The 22,962-nt window shown below is 35.9% G+C and overlaps 1 protein-coding gene across 1 annotated transcript in view; it reads right to left on the minus strand.

The window, feature by feature from the left end:
- LOC134731566 (uncharacterized) overlaps positions 1–9,538 on the minus strand; it is a 33,385-nt gene extending 23,847 nt beyond the window's left edge. The window contains exons 1-2 of the mRNA XM_063611015.1: positions 9,363–9,538; positions 4,100–4,161 (exon numbers count right to left, since the gene is read on the minus strand). Of these exons, the coding sequence (XP_063467085.1) occupies positions 4,100–4,161; positions 9,363–9,538 (238 nt within the window). The remainder of the gene's footprint in view (positions 1–4,099; positions 4,162–9,362) is intronic.
- Between the last annotated feature and the right edge of the window lie 13,424 nt (positions 9,539–22,962).

A 22,962-nucleotide genomic window follows, 5' to 3' on the forward strand; every position in this document is an offset into this window, starting at 1 on the left:
ATGGGGAATTGTTATTCAATAGGTATAAAGTTTCTGTTATGCAAGATGAGTAAGTTCTAGAAATCTGGTGTACGGCATTGTGCCTAGAGCTAACAGTACTGTATTCTACACTTAAAAATGTGTTAAGAGGATAGATCTCACGCTAAATGTTCTTACAACAACTTAAACAAATGGCAAATTACACTATATTTCATCATAATAAAAATTATTTGAAATGCAAATCTTATTACATTGAGAATTATGAAGGACAGGGCTTTTGGAGACAAGGCCTTTAATTCTTCCAGGCAATCTGTCTAGTATAGTTCTAGTATTTATAGATTCTTAGCTTTATAGGTGGCAAAGAATGTTTCTTCCTGGCAGGCTAGGGGCATTGGTGGAACTGGGAAGTCTCAGAGAAAGAGACATACAGTGGCAGGCAATGCCTGGCAGAGGCGAATGGGAAAGTATGGCTGTTACTATAGAAGGAACAATAACACTATAGTCTTTCAGAAAGCTCTAGACAGAGGTTAACTCTCTAACCTTAATGTCTAGACAATCTTTTTTGTTAAACATATAATAAGATATATTAGTCATCACTTCTTGTTGCCTCTAAAACAACAAAAGAGGTCAAAACAAATCAGAGCATCAGATTAATTATGCTGAATTAGGCAGTCATGAAACACACAGTCCAAGGCAAGCCCCTGTCACGGGATTCTGACCATCAGGAGATTCTGAAAGAGTGAAAGTAACATTTCACAGTTAGCTAACCCTCTAACTGGGAGCATATGTTGGGCCACTGAAAAGATGTAGATTTGTAAAGGTTTGCATTTCAAAAGATAATTCTTGAATTACAGGGCAATTCCAAACCTCTGACAGTACAAAATAAGTCAAGTTACTGTTATTTCTTTATCAAAGGCAGGAACTATGGTTCTTCATCAGAATAAACCCGAACTTTATTCAGTCAGAATATTTGTTCACTGTTACCCATTTTTAGCTGTAAATACAGCCTTCACTAATTATTCAGTGATAGTTCTAAAATATAGAATCCCCTACATAATGCTTCACTGAAAATAAAAAGATAAACCACACTTTCTCACAGTGATCAAAATGGCTTTCTTTTTATTTTATTTTATTTTTTTCACCTGAGAGCAGCATATGCTTTGAATTTGTAGAAACCTGTTTTATTTCATACCTGAGAAAGTAACTTTTGGTGATGCATACTTTATAAAGCCTACAAATCACCCACTTTGGATTTCCATAAGACCTGTAAAAATGTAACTTTGTTCCAGGCATTTTTGTAGCTGGCAACATGTCCTTTTTTTCTCTCTCTCTTTCTTCAGATTCGGACTCTGGGGATACATTAACTCAGTGGCCCGTTTTATATGAGGTGAGATTTTGGATTCAGTCTTACTTATGACTTTGATCTTGCAGATTTTGCATTCTTCCTTTTTAAAATAGTCCAGTTAATTTGGAATTTGAATATTTCAGACTCAGGATTTCTAAAAAATAACTTTAATTTTAATTTCAGATTGTATTTGCTTTTTGTGACATAAGGCAGGATTTTTAAACTTAAGTTTACCCCTTAAAGAAAACATTTTTTTAAATTGTGGGTTTTTTTTGTTTATTTTTTCTTGATGACATTGAGTCAGTATTTTACACCCAAAGTGCTTAAAACTGATAGATTAATATTTAAAAGAGAAAAAAAATGAATTGTCAGTGTTGTATAAAATAATTTCTCTACTATATATTGAATAATATTGAATTTGATATTTAAAGTTGAAACGCTGAATATAAAATGTTTTAGAGTATGAAATTTAGCAGATTAAAAATACCTAGAATGGAAAAATATACCAAAATATAAGAATTAGGTATTACTTGCTTGAATCCAATCCTGCTCTAAAGTGGTAATTTTCAAAATCTCATGATCACAATATTATTTCAGAATAATTTTATTTTTAGTGGGTGACATTTATTAACATGTCCTGGAAAATATTTACATTTGGAAAATTCCTACTTGCCAAGAGAATTTAAACCCATGATCAACTCTTACAGTGGAAGCAATGTAAAGGTAAACTATTAGGTTGGTACAAAAGTAATTGCAGTTTCTGCTATTGAAAGTAATGGCAAAAACCTCAATAACTTTTGCACCAACATAATACTTTAACCGGATTTGGGGCTGCTCTAGGCTGAAATCAGGGCTTAACTCCACCCACTAGGGGCCTTACCTGCCGGGTTCTGTCTTCAAGGGGAAAAGTAAAACCAACTACTCTTCTGTTGTACCTAGTTTACTTCTGGCTTTTGGGTTTGTATTTTGTTGTTTTGATTCTTAGAAGCTTACAGAAATGTGTCAGCCTGATTACTTTCCCTAAAGAGTATAATTCAAGCAGATTATCCAACTAGTGAAGTTCAACAATGGTCACTTCTGACTCCTTTCTTCTCACACTGTATCTCCCCATCTCCCTGCCTATAGGAAACACAATCACTGCCAACCCGTGGATGGCTACTGTAGTATTATCTCCTAGGCCAAACATATATTTTCTGTAAGTAATTGATTCACGGTTATGAATTCAGTGCCTAGATCCCAGTCGTGTTCATCTTGCTGTAAATTGCTCAAAACAGTGACATATTCCTCACAAAAACATCAACATTTATGGTTAACCCCACAAACAACCCTCTGGACTGGTCTATTCTTCTCTTCTCCTAGCAATATGTTTTAAGTCCAACACAAATATCTGGTTTAGCAGTTTTGACAATTACATCAGTGAGTGTTCTACTAGAGAAACAGAACTAGTAAAAGGGAGAGAGAAAGATGGAGAGAGAGAGAGAGAGAGAGACTTAGTGCAAGGAATTGGCTTATGCAAGGGTCACAGCTGGCTAGGCAAATCTGAAGTCTGTAGCAGTAAAAACCTGGAGGAAGGGCAGGCTGCAAACTTGGGCAGGTGCTAAAACTACTGCCCTCAGGTAGAATTTCTTCCTAGGAAAACTGCAGTTCTGCTTTGCCTTTCAACAGATTGAGTCAGCTCTAGATAGATTATGAAAGATATTCTCTTTTACATAAAGTTGATTGATTGTATGTGTTAATCTCCTCTACAAAATATCTTTATAGCAATACCAAGATTAGTATTTCATTAAACAACTGAGTACTATAACATAGTCAGGCTGACACATACAAATGACCATTACAGTAATTTTTCTGCCATATCTGTTAACAGGTAGACCACATCAGTAATATAGTCCATTGCTGGGTCCAGACTCCTCTGGGTGATTACCTCAACCAGTGAAACATAATCTAAAACAAAACCTTAACCTTCTTTCAAGGTTCCTTTCTTAATTGATTTAACAAAACTTATTTAGTATGTGTTACCTATGTGATGGTTAATTGTATGTGTCAACATGATCCGGCTAAGGAATGCTCAGTGGGTAAAACATCATTTCTGGGTGTGTCTATGAGAGCGTCCTGGAAGAGATTAGCATTTGGGACAATAGAATGAATCAAGAAGGTCACCCTTACCAATTTAGGTGACTATCATCCAATCCTGACCCTCAGTTATTGAAGATGGAACGAAAAGGCAGAGAAAGGGTGGATTCTTTGTCTTTTCTTGAGCTGGACATCCATCACCTTTTGCCCTTGGAAATCAGACATCAAAGCTCCTGGTCTCAAACCTTCAGATCTTAGGACTTAACACCAGCACCCCTCCTCCTCCAGTTCTCATCACTTCGACCTTGGACTGAGGGTTACAACCTTGGCTCAGCTGGTTCTCATGCCTTTGAACTCAGACTGAATTATACTTTATAGTTTCCTGGATTTCCAGCTGCAAATGACATATTATGGGGCTTCCAGGCCTGAATAATCATGTGAGCTAATTTCCATAGTAACTCTCCTCTTGGTTTTGTTTTTCTGGAGAACGTTGACTAATACAATATACTAGACATTTTTCTAAGTAATTCATAACTAACGAATTATTTAATTAATATAATTATGCTTTGAATTAGGTTTTATTATTATTATTCCCATTTCACCAATGAAGAGATCGAGGTATAGAGAGGTTAAGCAAGTTGCCCAAGTTAGCAGAGCGAATAGAGAATGCAGACAGTCCCACACTTAAACTCTTGTACTTACTACTATGCCTCGCAGTCCTTTGTGGGTTCAAGTACATTCGAATTTCTTTAAAAACTGCATTTCTGTGGAGTTTGAGAAAATAGTAATTTTTATTCATCCATTTTAGGAATAAATTTTAAAATATTTTCTTAATTATTACATTGACGTAATATATAGTATAGTGTCGGTTCAGTGCTGGACAGAATATTCTCCTCATTTTACAACTGTGACTCTCAGATCACATTTACTACGTTTGTTTGGGGTTTGGTGCTATTTGATGAGCCATCAACACTTGTTACTCATTACCATTTTTCCAGCAATCTCACAGACAAGGGAAATTGTACTCTAGCCTCAGTATAATTAAGCTAGTTTAGAGGCTCAGCTAGTTATCATACTGTAAGTTAATATCCTAGATGACGACTCTCCTCCACTCCTTACATAAAATTTACTTTCTATGAAATCTGTTTTGTTCTGCTTGGAGGGGCATTGTACATAACTATGAAAGTTCAACGGTGAAAAAGTAATCTTATGTGCTGGCATGTTTTACGGATGAGTGCTAGCCTTCTAAGACATGTTTGAGTGACAAACACACGCCTTTTATAATATAAACTTAAGCTTTCCTATTATTCATAGACATAAGCAGGATATTCTCTCCACTTCATATAAACTTCTTCCCAATAGACTCCTCATTTCTTCATGAAAACAGACTCCTGGTGGTTTGTTCTTACAGGATGTCAGGAACTGAGCTATGACACTAAAGAATTTTGTCAGTTTGAGATGTTACTTTTTTTTTTTTTTTTTTGAGAAGGAGTCTCACTCTGTCATCCACACTGGAGTGCATTGGCAGGAGCTCGACTCAATGCAACCTCCACCCCCCGGGTCCAAGCAATTCTCCTGCCTTAGCCTCCCCAGTAGCTGGGATTACAGGCACGTGCCACTACACCTGACTAATATTTTATATTTTTGGTAGAGATGGGGTTTCACCGTGTTGGCCAGGCTGGTCTTGGACTCCTGACCTCAGGTGATCCACCTGCCTCAGCCTCCCAAAGTGCTGGGATTACAGGCATGAGCCACTGCGCCCAGCCAAGATGTCACTTTTTGAGATCATGTGAGAAATTATCAGTCTAGAGACCTGTGAGACTAGATCAGAGAAAGGCTTCCATGAGGAGAATAAAGGGAGGATCAAGAGTAAACTTTAGTGAGTTACTGCAGTCTTGGGAAACAAATAGGAAGAAAATAAACAAGCAGACAAACAAACAAAGACCAGAATTTAAACTGAAAAAGGGGAGGAAAAATGTGGGATATTAGAAGAATTAACTAAAAAATAAAATATTGCCGATTGGAACGAAAATAGATGATACAAAAAGGTGTTCTATTATGTGACAGAATGGACAATAGGCAGACTCCTCTGAGACAGTTTGTGTTGTTAATACTGTTTGTTAAGTTATACAGAAAAGTAAAAGGAAGAACTCATCCGCAATTCCACTACTTCAGATAACTTTTAACATTTTTTAACTTTTATTTCAGAAGGCTTTTTTTGTAAATTTTTAAAAATAGTTTCCCTTGAGTATAAAACTCTATGGATTATAAGATGTAGCGTTAATTTAATAGTACATTTTAAGAAAACAAAACAGGAAAAAACTGAAAACTTTGAATTTATATGAATGAAAACATATATTGGATGAGGATATATGGTACTCGTGATCATAATTTGTGCATTCAAAGGAATCCTGTTCTGTTCAATAAACATTTATAGAACAATAATTTTTCATGGTAATAGAAACTCATAATAAGCCTTATTTTAACAGCTGTGCACAATTCCGCCTTGTGGATTTCCCATATTTGTTTAACCTTCACAATTGTTGGCATGTGGTTTGATTTCAGTTATAAATAACTCTGAATGGATATATTTGTGCATGAATTGCTTTTGTATTTCAGATTATTCTCTCAAGATGGATTTTTGGAAGTGAGATAATTAGATTAAATAGTAAGAAAATATTTATGATATTGGATGGCCATTGCCAAATAGCTTTCCAGAAGGATTTGTAACAGAGTTTTATGGCAATATCTAATGGGAGATTTTTTTTTTTCATTTCAATTTGTGTCTCAAATTGTGTAGGGATCTCATTAGCAAGATAATGTGGTGAGGACTCCGAAATTCCCTTTTGTAGTTCAAAGAGCGTGTACTCAGAAAAGCAAAATTAAATATTGCCTTTGACACTTCTCCGTGACCTTTGCTAACAGAAGACCATAATATTTTCAGAGGCAAAAAAGGGGTGCTTTATTTGCCTAAAGCAATCTATAGATTGGGGAAACACAGCCTTTGGGACAAAGTGAAAGTGTGCTCCAAGAAGAGGTTGCAGAGTTGGAGATTATAAAGGCAAAAAACTGCAAGGTCATGAAGGGGGATCTGGGGAGTAAGTAACAACCTTGATTGAACCTTGAACCTTAGGCCTAAAACCACAAGTATCTTTCATTGACTGACTCTAGTTGGTCAGCTGGGGAATTTCTGGGTACAGTCTTTCGGCATCAATATGCATTGAGGAGGGGAACTAGTGTAGCTCAGTTGCAGAAAGGGAAATTTTGTGATATTTTTGCAACATTTTTCCAGAACACAGAGGTCATGAGTGCCCCTTATCCTGCTTTGACTGCCTGGTTCTGCTTTCACTTGAGCATCTGAGTTAGCCACAGGGAGCCCATTTTATTTGCAGGTTGGGGTATAATTTAACACCTTGAAAATTATTTTTTCTACTTTTTCTACCTATATCACAGAAATAATATTTACTTTTCTACCGTTTACAGAGTACTGTATTAATCAAATACTTGAAGGAATTTTAGAAAATGCAAACTACTGTAATCGTTATTAGTTCAGTTAGAATAAAATGAAAAGGAGAATCGTAGTAATCCAACACAGGGGAATTGAAGAGTCTGATGTTTGATTTATGTAATCAGAGAGGTTTGATTTATTTTGAACTGCATCAGGAGAACATAGCTCTATGTTGCCTGAGAAATTTAGGCTGATTCTATTCTTGCATAAGGCAGAATTTGCCCATTTTTGTCTCTTAATATTGCATTATTTTAGCAATTCCATCACATGGTAGGCCAGCTTAGATTTGTCCTGGGGAATCCAACTCTGTAATAGTTTTGGAAAGGGGAAGATGAGGCTATGCAATTATCAAAAGCTTTAAATTTTTCTGAAAAAGAACATAATATTGCCACAATATATTAAAACCAAACAGAAATTATATACGTGAGGTAAAAATAATAATTGAGTTGAATATGTAATGAGGACAGGTTTTACAGGTAAAATAAAAGGAAGGTTAGTGTCATCCATTAAATTGTGTATTCTGTTAGTGATGAAGAACGCATTTGTTTCTGACATTACTGAAAAGCAACTGATAAAAATAAATAGCCAAGTGGATGGTTTTCTATGAAGCAGAACAAAATAGCAGAGAGAATGTTGGAACTTGTACACCTGAGGTCAGTGAGAACAAATCCTCAGTTTGAAAAAATTAAAAAGGTGGGAGAAATGGCTCCAGGTGATGTGGTGGTGAGAACACTGAGAACAGATGCAAGCGAACTTCCTGAGGTGACACAAAAAGAGCGGTGAGGACACAGCAAGGAGAAGAGAGTTCTTGCTGAAGGAAAGAAATAGAACGTCAAGCTCTAAAGAGTTGTATTGTCTGAAGTCCACAGAGGAAGAAAGAAAAGGTGTAGGAGAAATAGTAACAGAAGACAAGACCAAGCAAAATAGGAACAGGAAGAACAGTGCTGGTGGAATCTAAGCATAAAGGGCATCAAACAGAGAAAATACTAAAGCCGAATTAGAAACAAAATGAAACTATAGAATTTGGGGGTGGGGAGCATATCCTCAAATTGACAGAGATATTCAAAAGGCTGGAAATGTAATTACTAAACTTTGAGAGAATAAAAGCAGATTGCTTTAATGCAAGGTAACTAAGTCAAAAAATGGCTTAATGGGACATGGATGAAGCTGGAAACCATCATTCTCAGCAAACTATCGCAAGGACAAAAAACCAAACACCGCATGTTCTCACTCATAGATGGGAATTGAACAATGAGAACACTTGGACACAGGAAGGGGAACATCACACACCGGGGACTGTTGTGGGGTGGGGAGGGGGGGGAGGGATAGCATTAGGAGATACACCTAATGTAAATGACGAGTTAATGGGTGCAGCACACCAACATGGCACATGGATACATATGTAACAAACCTGCACGTTGTGCACATGTACCCTAGAACTTAAAGTATAATAAAATAAAATAAAATACAGTAAAATAAAATAAAATAAATAAAAAAATCTAGTCGCATTAAAATATAGTACAATTATCAAGGACAAAAATAAAATTGTACAACTCAGCAAAAGAAAAAATAGAGCAACTGGGGGAAATGGGGTTGAAAGTATAATTTCCTTTTTATTTTCTTAATTGGTCATTACTCAGGCTTTTTCACTGAACTAAAATGGTCTTATACTTTGGTGCCCAGTTAACCCCAAGGCATTTTTAATTAATTGGTTTAAAGATAGATACTCATATAAGCTTTCTGTTGTTTGTAAATTACAAGAGCCAAATTTTAAATAAATGTTTGACCTCTAAATTTTCTAAATTGCAATATTTAAGGAAATAAAAATTATAAAAAACATTTTATAAAACATTTAGTATGTAACTGCTGTTTCTAACATATAATAAATCCAATTATGGCAGAGAAAAAAAAAGAAAATTTATTTTCAATGAAGAAGTAATATCAGGATATTTTATATGTATTGCTAGCGAAAGAGCTTCTCAGAAGATAGCCAGGGTTTTCATGAACACTTTTCGGGAATATTCCAGAGACATACCATTGAGGATGCAAGATGTGTGATCACGGAGATGGAATCAGGAGATAAACAGATTTGTGAGTAAATGTGTCACTATGAGGAAATGTAAAGTGACATATTTCACAAAGAAGGAAAAACGATGAAGGAAATTATTTCCTGTGCGTAATTATGTTTAATTATGACCTACTGGGAAAACTTGATCAAAAGGAAGTAAACAAAGCCCTGGAGAGAGTGACCACACTGGAAATCACAGCCTTGACTGGGAATGTTCAGACGGGTTCTTGGCATTAGTAAAGCACCGTAAACAATTCATTGTGTGTGATAGGACATATATAAGAAGAAAAAGGGGCGCATTGAATCAAAGGCCAATACAAAAGCCTGGCATGACACCTCAGGAGTGTTTGTGTCAGGTATTGATGATTGGCTCTCAGTTCCAAACTCACCCTTCTGTACTCAGCTTGTGGGGCTGGGCTGGGACTCTGCAGACAGTATTTCTGCCTTGACACCTGCTTCCTGCTACACTCTGGCAATAGGGACACCAGATCACACAAGCTGGAGGGTGAAGAAGGGGTTTTCTTCTTTCTGCGGCCTTGTATCTGCTTCCTGTTCCTGTGAGCATTACATCAGCAATGCTTTTCACCCAGGCAGAGGCACCTGAATCCAATTTGCAGTTTCTTTCTCACTTGCAGAACTGGCTTCAAGGGACTCCTTCGGGGACACCAGAACCAGCCAGCTGACACCTCCTCTTCAGAAGTCTGAGTCCCAGGCCCACTGATCGCTCTTCCAAGCTTCCAGGCCACAATAATGACAACTGTTTCCCTTTGTTCCCTGACTCATGGGAGTGGTCATTGTTCCCCACAGTTGCTACTTCCATGAAAACTTTGATGCTTTTGTGGTTCACAGCTTTAGATCTGGTTAACAATTCTTAAACACATAATAAATTAATTTTGCTGAAAAACTTAAGTAAATTGTTAAGGGTTTCTTGTAATAAACAGAATATTAACGGTATTAGGGACTCAGCTCCACTGATTATAATAGATACTGCAAACCTAACATTATAGAAAAAAAAGAGAACCTTTCAACAAGTCATTTTACTTTTTTGTTTTTAAAAAACTTTACATTGAAAGGACAGAACAAATAATAAAAGAATTGAGCCCAACTGAATGAGGAAATAAAAGAAACTCAAGATATTTTAGGTAAGAATAGGATAGGGCAAAAAGGAAAAAATGGAAAATATAGACTTTTACCACCAAGGTAGAAGACATCATATTAAACATCATGTATGAAGGCAGTAAGTATTGGCATGAGTTTAATAAAAATAAGTTAAATGTTAAGCCAAACTACCTTGATTGCCTTTCACCCCAAATTAAAGAATATGTACAATTTGTAAACACACACACACACACACACACACACATAAAAAACTCAAAAGTGAAAAGTCAGGACAATGTCAAATATACCACATAAATTGTCAAACAAGTTAACTTGAGAAAGCCTCCACTGATATCCTTGTAAAGAAAATGGAATAATGAAGTGAGTAATTGTATAGTCAGGTGGGTATGTGTTGGGTTGAATTACCGCAAAGTTATTGATTAAAGGATCAATGGCAATACACAGTGAAGACTCTAGTCTTATTTCACAGGATCTGCCCTTGGTTTTGTCCTATTCCACATTATATTTTAAATCAATGATGTCAATTCTCTTTGCCTGAAGACCACCAGTAACATACCTGTAGTTTAAAAAAATATTTGTTTGGATTTATTATTTGTTTCAGTGAGTGAGAGTGCTCATTATGGGGAATTCTTGTATAGGATTCAGATTTTAGCTGAGTAATTTTCAGGAGGTTCTAAGGAAGTGGAGCTTTGCTCTGGATTGGATGCTATTAGGATCCAGGGGCAATTTTATGATTAGGCACCTCAATCAATCTTATCTAAAAAGAAAGCACACTAGAGGAGGATAAAGCCATAATTGATGAGGAAGCAGCAGTCACTCATACTAGCCAGGAGCAGATAAAGTTTACTATGTTGTGAGTTGCAAGTGACTTTGTTTTGCTTCACTTTATTATACTCTCAGAGTGACCTTTCTGATGTTGCTGTACTGTGAGATGGTTTATGTTCAGCAAGAGAACAACACGGCTTAGCTGTAAGCAACAGACCAGGATGTCAGGGGACACTTTTCTCTTTCTCAATGACTTATTTAAAAAAGTACCTAGAGGGCAACTTAATCAAATTTGTAGATGACATCAAGCTGACAAAAGATAGACAACCACAGTTAGAAATAAAAAGTTTAAAAAAAGACAATGTATACACTAGAGATAAAACATAGGTTAGAGATTATAAAATACAAACTTACCTTTTATAAATCGGTGACAAAGGTCTAGAGTAAATTAATTATGTGTCCCAGTATAAGGTCAAATACAAATGAAAAATAAGAGGCTTATTTTCCCTGTTGAAAATGAGAGACTTCCATTCCCATTTTATTAGAGCGTATAGTTTGAAAAACTTGTCAGTTCTTCATCTCTTTGAAATATATATAAATCCTTTTAAAAGCTAAATAAACTTCTTGCCACATTATGATTCAGGATTGTCTTTCTCAAGCACCTGGGAGCCATCTCTGTAAAATGTAATCTCAAGGACAACAGTGTTCCTGTCTCCCAGTTTCTATGGGAGGGTGGGAGGCTATCGTCGGCTCCCACAAAGTTGCAAAACTACTTTCTGTCATAAAGACATATGAAATTTAATTTTCCTTTGGATAAGTCAGTTAAGTAATACAGATAATCATCTTAGTTACCAGGTGAATTTAGGATGACCTGTGCGTGACAAATTATATTGTCAAATCCTCTTACTTGAGGACTAGTTACTCTTTTTTTTAAATTTTTTTTTATTTTTTATTTTTTATTTATTTATTTTTTTATTATGCTTTAGGTTTTAGGGTACATGTGCACAATGTGCAGGTTTGTTACATATGTATCCAAGTGCCATGTTGATTTCCTGCACCCATTAACTCGTCATTTAGCATTAGGTATATCTCCTAATGCTGTCCCTCCCCCCTCCCCCAACCCCACAACAGTCCCCGGAGTGTGATGTTCCCCTTCCTGTGTCCATGAGTTCTCATTGTTCAATTCCCACCTATGAGTGAGAACATGCGGTGTTTGGTTTTTTGTCCTTGCAATAGTTTACTGAGAATGATGTTTTCCAGTTTCATCCATGTCCCTACAAAGGACATGAACTCATCATTTTTTATGGCTGCATAGTATTCTATGGTGTATATGTGCCACATTTTCTTAATCCAGTCTATCGTTGTTGGACATTTGGGTTGGTTCCAAGTCTTTGCTATTGTGAATAGTGCCGCAATAAACATACGTGTGCATGTGTCTTTATAGCAGCATGATTTATAGTCCTTTGGGTATATACCCAGTAATGAGATGGCTGGGTCAAATGGTATTTGTAGTTCTAGATCCCTGAGGAATCGCCACACTGACTTCCACAATGGTTGAACTAGTTTACAGTCCCACCAACAGTGTAAAAGTGTTCCTATTTCTCCACATCCTCTCCAGCACCTGTTGTTTCCTGATTTTTTAATGATGGCCATTCTAACTGGTGTGAGATGGTATCTCACTGTGGTTTTGATTTGCATTTCTCTGATGGCCAGTGATGATGAGCATTTCTTCATGTGTTTTTTGGCTGCATAAATGTCTTCTTTTGAGAAGTGTCTGTTCATGTCCTTTGCCCACTTTTTGATGGGGTTGTTTGTTTTTTTCTTGTAAATTTGTTTGAGTTCATTGTAGATTCTGGATATTAGCCCTTTGTCAGATGAGGACTAGTTACTCTTTATCTTCAGAACATGTGCAGAATACGTTGTATCTGTTTGGCTATATAAAAGAGCGAGATTTCTACAGGTCTTTGCAATCTCTTTCGTGGATTGTCTGGATACTCATCACATTCTAGTTTAATGGTTATTAAAAAAATAAAATTTGTTTTCTTTCTCTTCTACTTTTGGGATGAAATTTTCTGGGTTAGGAGGGGAGAGATTTTGTTTTCATTAATATTTCCCCAACACAAGGTCACAGAGCTGTGGCAAAGATGGAGTGGTGGTGCATTCACCCAGCTCCCAATTCAGAGTTCTTTTCAGGAAATCACTGTGCTACTAACTAAAGGATATTTAGATGTATATGGTCACCATCTTACAATTATACTTGGAAGAAGAGGAATACGAATAAGGATAAGTGTAAAACATTGTTCTTTGGTTCTGAGGACATAATACTTTTCCTTACATTGAATAGGGATTTAAATGTATCATATAGTAAAAGGAAAACCAATTCAAAGTTGTAAAAGAATAAGAAAATTGTCTTGTTTCCATTTGAAGCGTTGTGAGTAGAAAGATCCCAGAAGATGGGTTAAGTTTAGGGATGTGTCCATGCTATTCAGGATCACCCTACCATCTTACTTCTTGAAGTGGTCTCTAAATTTCAGGATGTTCATGAGATTCTATAGAATTGGCCACATGGATTGGTGGGTAGTGAGTTGTTTAGAAAAGGATTGTGGTTGCTGGCACCATTATGTATGCCACACTGACATTTGCTCAGACACAGATCATCCAGTCTGGATCTTGGGTGCAGTGAATCATGGTTACTGGCACCTGAATGAATGTTCACATCCCCAGCTGCTCTCCAGTCAGATGAAAACCAGCACATTCACTGAGAGGGCCTTTCTTGCTTACCACAAGGGACAAAACATTTGTAATAACTGGCTGTCTCCCTTTCCACTAATTTTTGAGAATTTCTTGGAAGTACAAAAGTAGTTATATCTTGCAGCTCAGTTGGAGGAGGTCACAGAGTGTAAGTAAAAATATGAGAAAGAGCAATGGGTGATACGTCGCAATATCATTTCATCTCAAATTTCCTCATTTGCCTCAGAAAATTTATGCAGTGATTATGAGAAAAATATGAATAGAAAATAATACATATAATTCAAATGAAAAAGTACTGCCTGATTGTTACAAAATAAATCATTACAAAGGCTGATAATTCAGAAGGTGGTAGAGGAAGGCTGAGGTACACATTAGGATGAACAAGGTATAAATTATTATAGCCAATCAATTTTATTTTGGTAATTATTTTGAAATTTATATAATGATGTTAGTCATTATTTCTAGGCATTGTTTCTTTTAAAGAAAAGTCACTAACCTACCTAATGGCAGATGATCTTTATGAAGTCTGCCCCTCAAAAAGTATGTTCTTTGAAATCCACGACATGAAGACTTGCTTGGTCTATATATTACCACATTTTCATTGTATTCTATTTATTTCTTCATCTAAAAATAAAAGAACATAATTTTTCAAATTGGAAGATTGCATTCAATTATTGATAGAAGTATTCTATGTGTTTGGAAATTTTGGTGCCAAAATATCTCCTTGGTCAACTGACTTTTATAAAACACTAAAGATATCCAAGTGTCCTTTAAAAGAAATATGTTTGTATGAAGTTGTCCTGAGATGCTTAAAATGGGTTGTTTAGGAAAGTACAAATGAAATTTTCTAAATATATGTCAGTGCCACATTTTAAAAAAATGTGGGTAGTCTCCAAGGGTGGAGTTTACATTTTTTCCTATGGTCGAAATAACTGCGCATTGGGAAAAAAAGAAAACAACCAAAAAAATTTCATGGAATAAAATCGTAAAAGAAAGTGGGAAATTTACAGCTTTGTGGATTGTGTAAAGAGAAACAAACAATGGGGGTTTCCAGTCTCTAATATTGTTCACGTGGAGTGTAGTATAGTGGGAAAGGAAGACCATGAGTTATCTTTAGAACATGCTGAAGTTGTGATGTCTCAGGGTTATCCAGACAAATGTCTATATGCCGGGAGCTCATAAGAGGAGTTTAAGCTAGAGAAAAAGATTTGGAGATCATTGTTTTAGAGGTGATATGAAAATAATTGAATATTATTTGAGTTATAAATTGAGAGAATCTGAAAAACATGTGTTCAGAGGCTTGTGCATAAAACAAGACATTAGATTTTTTTTAAAGCTGCCTCCAAGTTATGCACTGCCTTTCAAACAAAGTTTAAGAAGAAAACAAGGAATTGAAAGCATAAAATATGTGAGTAGTTTGAGATTAACCAAACACCATGGATAATCATTTTTACCAACTTCATTACTTTGATGGCTTCACTAGGCAAAGCAGAGAATCCGATCGATAACTTTCTTGGCACTTCAACTTTGTGGTCAAAACCCTTCTAGCATCATGTCACTCCCAGATGCTTCTGCCTTCAGACTACACCCAGCATTCCCTTTTCCCCACCTGCTTACACCACCGAGCCCCCGGGATTTCAGAGCTCTGCTGGTTAGCCTCTTTACTCCAGTTGTTCTCCATGCAAACTTCATATTTTGTCTATTTCTCCTCTTATTTCTTCCCTGCACATCAGCTAAATCATCGAATGAATGATTTACTCAATCCTAATGAACACTACTTTGATTATATCTATAGTCCCTCTTTTTTTTTTCCAGGTGACACAGATCCACTTCTGTTTTTAAAGGCCTGATTGCCATGTTAGACACTATAGAAGATTAGGAAATTGATTGGGTAAACGACAGCTCTTGTGCTCAAGCTGTACCAGAAAAAAGTACTCTAATTATTTATTGTATGGTCAGTTAAAATATTAGTTTTGCTTGATTATTAAAGTTACATAATTTTAGAAAATTTCATGATTAATGAAATAATAAGAAAGAAAACCAAGTCTGCCTAGAAATAATGATGGATAGCATTCCTATGTTTCTTTTTGATACATGTTTATTTTCAGTATCACCACCACTATCTTTACCTTCCAACCATTTCCGTCTCCATCATCATTATTGCCAAAGTTGATTGAGTGCCCACTATGTGCTAGCACAAGTTTAAATGCCTTGCATGGAGTATCTCACTTAATTCCCAAAGCAGTTTCGTTATGTAGATACTATTTTCTCAGTTTTGCAAAAAAAAGAAATTGAGAGTTAGAAAAGTTAAGAAATTTATGTAAAGACAAACAGTTTTGGGAGAAGCAGAATATAAAACTTGGTAGACTGAATCCTAAACTTCACTTTTGAGATTATATTGTATTAAATTGGGTATTGTTTGAAATCTTGTAAGGGTCTCATAATGAACATATTTCTCTCTCAGTAATGTTTGTGTTACTTTTTTTTTTCCAGTGCAAACTGTTTTATCTTTTGAATGCTGGTTGTGGTAAAGTTGGTTTACTAAGATATTTTGGACCATAATTACTTCATCATTAGAGTAACCCTTTTATCCATCCTTCATTTGGTCATGTTATATTTTTGTTACTCATGCTTTTGTTCTTTTCCTGTTACTAGGCAACGGTATAATCAGCAACCATATAGCTAATTACACACTGCTTCTAGAATGGCTATGTGTCCTGAATTGGGTTGTAATGTCTTGAACTGAATAGTGACTTGCAATAATATTTTCTAGGAACAAAATGCACTAAAGGAGAAATGCAAAACTTTCATATGTATGCATATATATATACACACATACATGAATATGCATATTCATATACAGACAATTCTATATATGAAACTAATGAAATCATATATGATTATATACTATATATGAAATACATATAATGTATATATTTTATAACTAAATCAATATAATATAGTTCTGCTCTTAAATTTATCAAGTCCAGGTAGCCTTTTTTATGCCCTCAGGGATAATTCTTGCCAGCTTTAGCAAAGATAAATATTAAGACACCAGATTAAATTTGAGTTTCAGATAAATAACAATTTTGTTTTGGTATAAGTATGTCCAAACAGTTCATGAAATATAATTAGGCTATAAAACCATCGTTTATCTGAAATTCAAATGTAATTGAAAATCAAGTATTTTACCTGACAAATCTATCTGTTGAGTCTCATTGTACTTGAAAAAACACTTGTTCAATGAATTAAGTGGTTTCAGAATCTTTCTTTTGAGAAAAATAATGTCCTTCACCCAATGCAGCCAGTAACTTCTCTCAGGGATGGACTGGGCAGGCCTCCATCTTGGCCTAAATTACAAGGTAGCTTCTTAATGACTCACGTTGAGTGGCCATCTGATATGTGATGTATGTGATTCTCTTTACCAACAATATAGATGCACTTATTAACGAGCTCAATCATGTGAATAAGATAATCTTTAAAGACACCTTTAAGGCCCATGTTCCATTCTTCTTGTATATTCTGATGTGTCCTCCCATAGCAAGGATAGAAACTGGAGGGGGTGCAGCTGGAGACTCTTCACTTATGAATATTTTTATGCACTCAATTTTCATAGTATGTTATATACTCTTATTAATATTTATCTTTAATATTTCACTCATTCTTTTACTTTTTGCTATATTCACACAACGCTGTATGATGCCTAAAATCATACCCGACACAATGTACCTTTTGATATGCTTTAAAGTACACAGTATCATTCGCCTATATTCTTGGCCGAAAGGTTAAATATGATTAAGCCTCTAGAGTTAACTTTCATTTAAGAATCTTGATACTAGAAGAACACATTAAAAAACAACAGTGTATTTGCTAAAGACACATTGCTCTACAATGCATACATCCTGCATTTACTTTCTCGCAATAATCCTCTTCCCTGGCATCTAGGTGGTCTTGCGACTTGCTTTTAAGACCACAGAATGCTGCAGAAGTGACACTGTTTGATATCAAAGGGTAGACGACGAGAAGCTTTGCAGCATTTGCTCTTAGAACATTTGCTTTGGCATCTACCCTCTCTAAATCCAGCCTCCATGCTGTAAGAAGTTCAAGCCACGTAAAGATGTCATTCTTGTTGGCAGCCCCACTGAGCTCCAGGCTGACAGCCAGCGTTGACTTCCAGGCATTTGGGTGAATCAAGCTGGATATCCACCCTAGTCAAGCCTTCTGATTCTTTCACGTGTAGTCATCATCTAACTAAAAAACTCCATGAGACACCCTGACTAATAATCCCAAGGCTGAGCCCAGTTGACCCCCAGCAGTGAGATAATAATATGTTGTTGTTTTTAATTATGGGATTGTTAGATTTTCAGCAATAGGCAAATGAAACATGTCACAAGAAAGGAAACAGACAAATCCAGAATGTGGGACACTCTACAGGACAAATGACCCAATTTCTTTAACAGGTCAATAGCAGAAAATAAGAAAAAAGAAAGGTGCGTGCTCTATTTTAGACTAAAAGTGACTTCTGAGACATTACACTGAAATATCATGTGTTTATCTTGTTTGAATCCTAATTCAAACAAAACAACTGTGAAAACATTTTTGAGGCAACATGGGAAATTAGAATATATTCAAATATTATTCATAATTTGTTAAGAGTTAAGGTTATATAATATAAAGGTCCATTTTTTATGCCTTCATATGAAACTATGGAAGAGTGAAATAATATGATAACTGACATTTGCCTTAAAATTATTCAGCAGTAAAGGAGAGAAAGGGACATGTGAAACAAGAAGCAAAATCCTGGTAAGAGTTCACTCCAGGGAAGGGTATATGGTGGTCCGTTGTAGTAGTTTATCTAATTCAATGTACATTTGAAAATTTCTTAATTACAAAATAATAAATCTTCCTGTTTCAATGCAAAATATAAAATATATACATTATATATTTGAAACATAAATATGGAAATTATATGTACATCCAAATAGACAAAATTATAGGAAAATAAGAATTATACTTAATTTCATAGGTAAGATTATAGGTAATTTTTATATCAAATTAACATTTATTTTCAATAAAATCTACTGACAAAATTATAAAAAGTAAGATATATAACATTTATAATGAATTTTATTTCCTTTCCTATTCAGTATGTTTAGAATGACATTTAAGGTGTAAGCAAAAACTTTATTAATCTTCAAAACCACTCTTTTGTGTTTCTTTATAATGTCTTTATACTGACTAAATATATTTTATTGATTGGAAATCTTTATGGAAGTTGTTAGAGATTACAGGACATACATAAAATACATAATATATGTGTTCCAAAAGCAACCTGTCCTCCATCACTGTTTTGCAAAGCAGGGCAATTGTAGGTTTTGTCTACATATAAAATTGTAGAAGTATTAACTACTCACTAGTTACTAAAGAGTTACTAGTTATACTTTGATGAATCTGGTTCTTTGAATAAATTCAGATAAATGCTCTATGTATAGGGAACTGTTTAATATCCCTTTTTCAAATTTTTACTAGATATAAAGAAGAGGATCACTGCATTAAAATGTCAAAAGTGGTACCAAAGTATAAATTTTAAAGTGACCTTTAAACTATTCCGGAGTTTTTTATTTTAAATCAACAACAAATTGATAAATAATAGCATAATTTTTTCCATGAAAGTTCCTTTTATAAACCTGAAAGGAGCCTGAGAACCCCAAATTAAATTCATGTTAAATTACAAAATTAAGAGGTAAGAGTTGGACTTAAAATAGTCAATGATAAATAGACTCAGTTTGATGTAGACAGCTTTATAAAATTCTTGTTCTTATAATGTTCCTGCTGTGAGCTGAAACAATGATAAAAATTCATTCTTTTCAAGTTGCCCTAAGAAGAAATGCCTCTTCTGAGTATACAAACTGTTAAATTAATTATTACATTACATTTTTTAAAGCTTTCACAGGTCCTAATATTATCTCAGATTCTTGGGCAAAGATCTTGATTCCTGAGTCTTTTTCAACATGATGGTAATTTTGTGAAGCCAGAGGAAGCCTGCCCTAGTGTGATGGTGAGACAATAAATGTAACTCATTTGCTTTTTACAAATTAGTTATTAAATTTCACATTGACATTTGACCTTGACACTGACAAAATGACTGGAGAGGTTTTCTTTCTTCTTGCTACTCTCTTAAAAAAATAAAAATTCATAGCTTAAAAAATACTATTTCTCCAAACCTCCATTGAGAAACTGATTAAAATGATTGTTAGGGACAGAGAGCCAAAAGGAATATGCTACAATTTGTTAAATAAATTAGTTTTTTAAATACGACGTGAAACAAGTGTGTTTCAGTACATATTAATAGAACAAAACTTTATATTTTGTGAATCCAGTTTGGTCCATCAAAAGAGGTGATTACAGAAGTCTCCATGGATAATTTAGAGTTTACTGTCTGACACACACACACACACACTCATATATATAGTGTATGTGTATATATATACTCAGCAAAGTATAGTGTGTGTGTGTGTGTGTATATATATATATATATATATACATAAAATACTCTGCAAAGATAATAAACTTAAAAGTAAAAGGAAATTAATGAATCTCCTGGAAAGTACAGTGCATTGTCTAGTGAAAATAAATCTCTTATAAAAGGGACTATCTTAAAAAATAAAGCTAGGCTGGTGTGGCAAGATGGCTGAATAGGAACAGCTTCAGTCTGCAGCTCCCAGCAAGATCAATGCAAAAGGTGGGTGATTTCTGCATTTCCAACTGAAGTACCCTGTTCATCTCATTGGGACTGGTTAGGAAGTGGGTGCAGCCCTCGCAGGGCAAGCAGAAGCAGAGTGGGGCATTGCCTCACCTGGGAAGTGCAAGGAGCTGGGCAGCCTCCCTTTCCCAGCCAAGGGAAGCCATGAGGGACTGTGCTATCGGGCCCAGATACTCTGCTTTTCCCACAGATTTTGCAATCCACAGACCAGGAGATTCCCTTGTGTGCCTACACCACCAGGCCCTGGGTTTCAAGCACAAAACTGGGAGGCTGTTCAGGCAGACACTGAGCTAGCTGCAGGAGTTTTTTTTTTTTTTTTTTTTTTTTTTTTTTCCCATACCCCAGTGGTTCCTGGAACCCCAGCGAGACAGAATCGTTCACTCCTCTGGTAAAGAGGCTGAAGCCAGGGAGCCAAGTGGTATCGCTCAGTGGGTCCCACTCCCACAGAGCCCAGAAAGCTAAGAACTTGAACTTCTCACTGCCAGGATAGCAGTCTGAAGTCGACCTGGAACAATTGAGCTTGTTGTGGGGAGGGGCAACTGCCATTACTGAGGCTTGAGTATTTGCTTTTCCCCTTACAGTGCTAAGGACTGGGTGGAACTCAATAAAGCACGGCAAAGTGGCTGTGGCCAGACTGCCTCTCTAGATTCCTCTTCACTGGGCAGGGCATCTCTGAGAGAAAGGCTTATAGATAAAACTCCCATCTTACTGGGACAGAGCAACTGGGGGAAGGGGCAGCTGTGGGCATAGCTAACATCAACATCAACAAAAAGAACCTCCACACAGGAACCCCATCCAAAGGTCTGATCAAAGGTAGATAAATCCATGAAGATAAGGAAAAACCAGAGCAAAAAGGCTGAAAATTCCAAAAACCAGAATGCCTCTTCTCCTCCAAATGATCGCAACTCCTCTCCAGCAAAGGCACACAACTGGATAGAGAATGAGGTTGACAAACTGACAGAGGTAGGCTTCAAAAGGTGGGTAATAACAAACTCCTCCGAGCTAAAGGAGCATGTCCTAACCCAATGCAAGGAAGCTAAGAACCTTGACAAAAGGTTACAGGAACTGCTAACTAGAATAACTAGAATAACCAGTTTAGAGAAGAACATAAATGACCTGATGGAGCTGTAAAACACAGCATGAGAACTTCGTGAAGCATTAAGTATCAATACTTCATGAACTATCAATAGCTGAATTGATCAAGCGGAAGAAAGGATATCAGAGATTGAAGATCAACTTACTGAAATGAGATGTGAAGACAAGATTAAAAAAAAAAAGATTGAAAAGGAACAAACAAAGCCTCCAAGAAATATGGGACTATGTGAAAAGACCAAACCTATGATTGATTGGGGTCCCTGAAAGTGATGGGGAGAATGGAACCAAGTTGGAAAACACACTTCAGGATATTATCCAGGAGAACTTCTCCAACATAGCAAGACGGGCCAACATTCAAAATCAGGAAATACAGAGAACATCACAAAGATTACCCTTGAGAGAGCCATCCCAAGACAGATAATTGTCAAATTCTCCAAATTTGAAATGAAGAAAAAATGTTAAGGGAAGTCAGAGAGAAAGGTCAGGTTACCTACAAAGGGAAGCCCATAAGACTAACAGTAGATCTCTCTGTAGAAACCCTACAAGCCAGAAGAGAGAGGGGGCCAATATTCAACCTTCTTAAAGAAAAGAATTTTCAACCTGAATTTCATATCCAGCCAAACTAAGTTTCATAAGTGAAGGAGAAATAAAATCCTTTCCAGCCAAGCAAATGTTGAGGGATTTTGTTACCACCAGGCCTGCCTTACAAGAGCTCCTGAAGGAAGCACTAAATATGGAAAGGAAAAACAGGTACCAGCCACTGCAAAAACACACGGAAATATAAAGACCAATGACACTATGAAGAAACTGTATCAACTAACCAGCTAAAATGACAAGCTAGCATCATGATGACAGGATTAAATTCACACATATCAATATTAACCTTAAATTTAAATGGGCTAATAGCCCCAATTAAAAGACAAAGACTAGCAAATTGGATAAAGAGTCAAGACCCATCAGTGTGCTGTAGTCAGGAAACACATCTCATGTGCAAAGACACACATAAGCTCAAAATAAAGAGATGGAGGAATATTTACCAAGTAAATGAAAAGCAAAAAAAAAAAACAAAAAAAAAAACGAGCAGGGCTGGCAATCCTAGTCTCTGATAAAACAGAATTTAAACCAACAAAGATTTTTTTTTTAAAAATAAAAAGACAAAGAAAGGCATTACATAATAGTAAAGAGATCAATGCAACAAGAAGTGCTAACTGTCCTAAATGTATATGCACCCAATACAGGAGCACCCAGATTCATAAAACAAGTACTTAGAGACCTACAGAGAGACTTAGATTCCTACACAATAATAGTGTGAGACTTTAACACCCCACTGTCAATATTAGATCAACAAGACAGAAAATTGACAAGGATATTCTGGACTTGAACTCAGCTCTGGACCAAGTGGACCTAATAGCTATCTACGGAATCCTCCACCCCAAATCAACAGAATATCCATACTTCTCAGCACCACGTAGCACTTTTTTTCTAAAATCAACCAC

This window comes from Symphalangus syndactylus, chromosome 10 (assembly GCF_028878055.3).
Source record: "Symphalangus syndactylus isolate Jambi chromosome 10, NHGRI_mSymSyn1-v2.1_pri, whole genome shotgun sequence".
NCBI lineage: Eukaryota > Metazoa > Chordata > Mammalia > Primates > Hylobatidae > Symphalangus > Symphalangus syndactylus.